This window comes from Triturus cristatus, chromosome 4_1 (assembly GCF_964204655.1).
Source record: "Triturus cristatus chromosome 4_1, aTriCri1.1, whole genome shotgun sequence".
Classification (NCBI taxonomy): Eukaryota; Metazoa; Chordata; class Amphibia; order Caudata; family Salamandridae; genus Triturus; species Triturus cristatus.
The window spans coordinates 410,026,302-410,032,301 of NC_140585.1; the positions used below are offsets into that span (position 1 = coordinate 410,026,302).

General features: G+C 48.2%; 1 protein-coding gene across 1 annotated transcript in view; it reads right to left on the reverse strand.

The window, feature by feature from the left end:
* Positions 1-5,006, reverse strand: part of PTPRR (protein tyrosine phosphatase receptor type R) — an 813,462-nt gene extending 808,456 nt beyond the window's left edge. The window contains exon 1 of the mRNA XM_085652526.1: positions 4,797-5,006. Within this exon, the coding sequence (XP_085508652.1) occupies positions 4,797-4,884 (88 nt within the window). The 5' untranslated portion in view covers positions 4,885-5,006. The remainder of the gene's footprint in view (positions 1-4,796) is intronic.
* Between the last annotated feature and the right edge of the window lie 994 nt (positions 5,007-6,000).

The window sequence follows — 6,000 nt, forward strand, 5'->3', positions numbered from 1 at the left end:
TTCCTCTGTCTGCGTTGCCTCAGATTTGTTTCCTGGTTGCTTTTGTTATTTTTTTGGTTGTATTGCACTCTATATGTGATTTGTTTTCTGTGGTTACTTGCCTGATTGTTGTTTATTTCATTGTTTGTCCCTCCCGCCTGATTACCACCATTTTTTCTCCCTCCTGCCTCCCAGTGGCCCTGCCCACCCTTGCCCAGTGACTCTCCCATCACCCAAGACCTAATTAATGGAGGTCGCAGCACGACCACGCTGCCAGTGCACCGAAGGCATACAAAAGGCAAGCCCGTCTGCACCTGGACTGCGCCCAGCACCAGGAACCCTGGCCCCCCGGTCACACATATATATTCCACTGCAGAGCTCTGAGCCCTGGACACCAGATGCCACAACAACAACTGCTGTATCGCATCTCCACGTTCAATGGTAGGACCCTTCACCTGTCGCCACTGCCTCTTCACATGCGACTCAGGACCTCCGGCATTCACAGAATCCTGCACCACTCCCTCCTCATGACCACGACTGATCCGGAACCTCTCTGTTGCATCTTGCTCACTGCTAGCTCAGTCTGCAAACATGCCACAGAAATCTGGGACACCATAACCAGCCTCAGCCCTGACGTGAATGTCATCACAGAGACCTGGTTCATCCATTCTTCAACCCCTGACATCGCCACTGCAACGCCCAATGGCTACAATATGATACACTGGGACTGCACCAACAAACACAGAGGTGGTATTGCAATCATCCACAAAGAAACCATCTGCTGCACTGCCACTGAAGATGACACCACACCGATCATGGAACACCTCTACTTCTAATTCCAGACAGTAGAGCGACCATAAGAGGCGCCCTAGCCTACAGACCCCCAGGACCCTGTCCCCAGCTTGTGAGACACCATCCCCAAATCCAGCACATCGCTCACCATTGACTCCAAACACTATATCTTCCTTGGCAACCTCATTTTCCATATCGATGACCTCAAAGACGAAAACTCTGCCAAACTCCTGGAAAGCATGAGCAACTTTGGCCTCCCCCAACTGGTCACCAAACTCACACAAGGTGCAGGACATATGTTGGATCCAATCATCGCAGCCAGCAACATAGTCAGATACAGTTATGTCACTGAGCTCACTTGGACCGACCACGCGATTGTCCACTTCAACTTTGCAGGACCACTAAGCACAACCAAGCCTTTCAACTCTTCTCACAGCAGTTGGAACAAGTGAAAGAGACCCAATGGAAAGACTCCCTGAACACTACCCGTCCAGACCCCGCAACCAACCTGGAACAGGCTGTCCAGAATTTCTCCTCATAGATCACCAACTGCGCAGACAGAGTCACCGCCATCAAGCCAGCCAAGACCTGCAGGCCCACCAAGCAAGCCAGATGGTACACACGAGAACGCAGAACTATGAAATGCAACTGCAAAAGACTAGAAAGAAGATGGCCCACCATCAAAGATCCAACAGACCAAGCCACCTTCAAGACAGCCTTCAACAAATACCACCAACCTCTGAAAGACACAAAAAGAGACAACCTTGCAGACTGTATCGGGGCAAGCTCCAACCACAGTAAGGAGCTCTTCAGCATCATCAGAGAGTTCTCCTGCCCGTCAGCCACAGAGAAACAATCCCCCAATCCTAGGAACTCAGTGACACCCTGGTGGACTACTTCCACAACATGATATCCACCATGTACAGTAACTTCGAACCCCAGCCCCCCAACTTAAAAGCCTCCTCTCTCCAATGGACGCCACCCAAAACCACCCGCTCACCACATGAGAACAGCTCCCCACTCAGAGTATCGAAGACATCGTGAACTCTATCCACTCAAGAGCACCCACTCACCCCTGCCCCTACCAAGTCTTCAGCCTTGGGAGGAAGAAAATCACCTTCAAATTCACTTCCATTCTCAACTCATCCATCACCACGGCTGTCTTCCTAGAAGGATGGAAACACGCAGAGGTCAGACCCCTTCTCAAGAAACCCTCCCCCAGCCCTAGAGAACTCAAGAACTACCACCCCATATCACTACTCCTCTTCCCCACCAAAGGTCTTGAGAATGCTGTCAACTGCCAAATTGCCGAACACCTGGAGAGAAACAACCTGCTGGACACCTCCCAATATGGATTCTATGCCAACTAGAGCAATGGGACTGCCCTGATCGATGAAACCGACGACATCAGAACCATCCTCAACCAGGGAGAAACAGCAGTCCTGAACCTCTATGACCTCTCAGCAGCATTCAACACTGCATCCTACCACACATTCATCAATGGACTCGGTCACATTGGGATCCAGGGAGGGGCCCTAAAATGGATTGTATCCTTCCTCACAGGATGAACCCAGAGAATCTGCCTACCTTCCTTCACCTCGGAACCCAAGAGCATCATCTGCGGCATCCCTCAAGGTTCATCCCTCAGCCCTACACCTACCTGACGCCCCTGGCCGAAAAGCTTTCCAATCATAGGACCAACAAGGGCTCTGTTAAAGAACAGCTTGTGGTCCTCCAGACCGTAAATATGGTAGGTGGACTGTCAGTTTGGCAGATAGGTCTCATTTGTGATGGAGTATCCTGTTTGCCAAACTCAATTTTGATCCTATGTTTCTTGACCAAGACTTGCCATAGAAGTCACATTTTTTCATTTAAAAACTATTTTTATTAGTAAAATAATAGACGTTTTTATTTCACATTTTACTTTTGACCCACTTTTATTTTCATTATTTTCATTTTTCAATAAATATGTTTTCGATTATTTGGGTCTGTTCTCCCACAGTTATGGACTGATGACTGTACGAGGGCAGCAGACTTATCTACCATTGTAGATCCATTAACATCTCATGGTTGTAGACATTTGAATCTACTGGGTCTATGAACATGCTACTATTCAAGGCATGTGAACTGTTTGTTAACTGCAGGACTGTAGACATATGACATAGGAAACCCAGGTCTGAGGACTGGTATCTTGAATATCCCAGGCTATGAAAGGGGGCCAGTACTAGAGCTGTTGACAAGTATCGATCAATGAACTGTGACCAGATGACTATTCCAAGCTGAAGGCAGGTGTATATGTCCAAACTAGAAAGGTGGTAATGCAGGGCGATGGAGAGAGAGGTGGCTCCCTTAAAGCTGGGTACAAATGGCTATTCTATATTTGGAAGGTTGATTACTTCAAAATGTCTTTAGGGTTGCAACTAAGGTTTGGATATATGCCAAGCCTGGGCAAAGGGTGCTATCTGGGCAGGTGAGCCTGCAAATACTCCAGAGTCATGGACATAGATCTGGGGTGATGGACAGGTGGCTATCCAGGGTCATGACAGGTTGCTGTCTTTCGGTTGAAGCCAGAGGATCAGTCCTTCCTGGGCTCCAAAATAGCAAATGTTTCGGGACTGTGGAAAAGTGATAGTCATGAGGCTGGTTCCAGGTTATTCTCTCACGATGGTAGCCCCGTGATTAGGTCACTGTAGACGGTGGGTACACTGGATAAGTGCAGAGGTGATCCTGGGGCTGCGGCCATGCTGCTGTTCTGGAACCACATACATAGAACTGTTATAAGCTTGTTTGCAGAGGCCTTTCCAGGAGAGGGTAGGTGCATGCTATTCCAGGTCCAAAGGCCAGTGGACATCATAGGCCTATAAAAGTCGTAACACAGTAAATGTGGCACTGCCACATGGCACAGGACAGATACACATCACATGGTTTTGGACAGAAGGGTATGCTTGGGATGTGGGCAGACCATCTCAAGGCTCTGCACAGCTGACTACCAACAAGTCACTGTCTGGGGCTGTGGGAAAGTGGTTCGGCTGCAACTGTGGACATGCGCCTATCACAATGCTATGGACATATGGCTAGGCAAGGGTTGTGAAAGGGTAAAAATCTCAAACTTGCTCCATATGGCTATCATAGAGAGTCGTGCCGGCCGGTGGTTGTATCTGAGCTGAAAGCAGGGCTGGGGCAGGTGGATTTACCACATCTGTGGACATGTGGCTATTCCAGGAGAGTGGACCTGTAGGTATTTCAGAGTTGGGAACAAGCGGACACCCACGGCTGTGGGAAAGCAGTTATTCCGGGGCTGAGAGCATATGGCTAGCATTCTAAATGTTGGCATGTGGTGATTCACGGACTGTGGCCGTAAGGCAGTTCCGTGGAGGTATGCAGGATGCTGTCACTGGGCTGTGAGCAAAACGTTATCCCAGGATTATGTGCAGGTCACAATCTTTGGCCTGTCTAAACATGTCTATGGTGGCGACGTGGATAGGTGTGTATCCCATATGGAGGAGACTCCTTCGGTTGCGTGCAGAGACACGCTTCATCAATGGGAGCTGTCCAAGGTGCTGAAACAGCTAGGTGAAAATTCCAATAACTGTACTGGGAAATTCAGCGACCTGTGTGCTGACCAACCAAGGGGCGGGGTTGAGATGGGGAAACACTCTGACTGGCCATATTCTCTGGGCGTGGTGTTGCTGCTTTACCTATGCGGACCTGCCGCAGGTAGGGTTGAAAACTCCCGAACGCAGGCGAGGCGGTCTCCCCCACACTCACATCTATGGCACCCTCTCTCTTCTCTAACAGCCTGAGGCGAGTGGACATACCAGCGCCCTGGTAAACATAATTTGGTATCGGCGAGTGATAGCGAGAGAGTGCATGGCACTGAAACGTGCAGCAGAGCACAACTGTAAACACTGCCAACTGCAGACAGGGAACCCCATCTGCAGCACACACGCTGCCTCCCAGAGGTCCTGTGCTCCGTACACTCGCCTGCCACAAGCACACACAACACGCACATTCCCTGATCATACCTGCGCACCGCAGCTGGAGCAGAAGGCTCAACATGGGCAGCCAACGCGACCGTAGCATGACTGGAGAATGGTGGCCGGTCAGCCTCATCCTGCAGGGAGCCCTCGGCAGCCACTGCTCTCTGCTGCCTGCCAGGCGGGCTCTCCTCCTGCGCCGCTCCGCTTGCTGTTGCTTGAACCAGACTCTTCTACCGTTTCTCCCAGGGCTGTGTCAGGCTCACGCGCGTCTCCGCACCCGGGTGTTGCGCGCCTCCGCTCTCTGCTCAGCTCCCAGGCGCGTTCCCGGTCGCACGAGTCGCGCGCTCACGAGACAAGTTACTGCATAATTGAAGCAAGGGAGCCTCAGCTGCTGCAGAGCTTTCTCTCTCTCTCACGTTCTGTGCTCGTGGTGCCCAATAATGAGCCCAAAAGCTCTCTAGGAAATTAAGGTTTCAAACAGAGTAGGGATTCCCCCAGGACTGCCAACATCTTTTCAAAATAACTAGATGCCAACACACCCACCCTCCCCACATATCATACTGTAAAGTAATATTGACGTGTCGTTATCAATCCCCCTGGAATTTCAGATCATGAGATGAGACGATTTCTGTGTTCTGTGTTGTGAAGAACAAATTGACCCTTCTATAATAAACGCAAAACAAGTATATTTTACCGCGTTTTATTTTTGTTCTACTCATAAAATCTAAAGCACAAATAATAATGAAAAAAGGTAATTGTCATTTTTATACACATCGAAATAGATTATCGTTTTGTATTTATTAGTATGAGAAGTAGTATATAGCATGATCAACTTTATTGCAATCAGTCTACTCTAAATAACGTGTTTTGCTTATATTAAGTTAAAAACACAAGACTCAGGACGAGTCTCAACAAGTAAGCTGAACAGAAATTAATCACCCTTCGTTGTGTTTTCTCTTGAACATTCAAATTTAAATTAAGCAAAGCTGTTTAACTAAAAATGAACAAGATTTTGCAATATTTTAATGTACTTTCAATTTTTTTTATAATCTTTATATTTTAAAATATGTGTAATATTTTATAATTATATTTTATAATGTGCCTGGCAAATAATTAGGATATTATCTATATACATCTTGTCACACTGCTCAGAAACACAGACTTTTTCTAAAAGCGCTATGTATTACCTGATATCATTGGTATTGGGCAATCAGAGGCTGGAGCTTGCCCGACATGGACCTCCTCACAA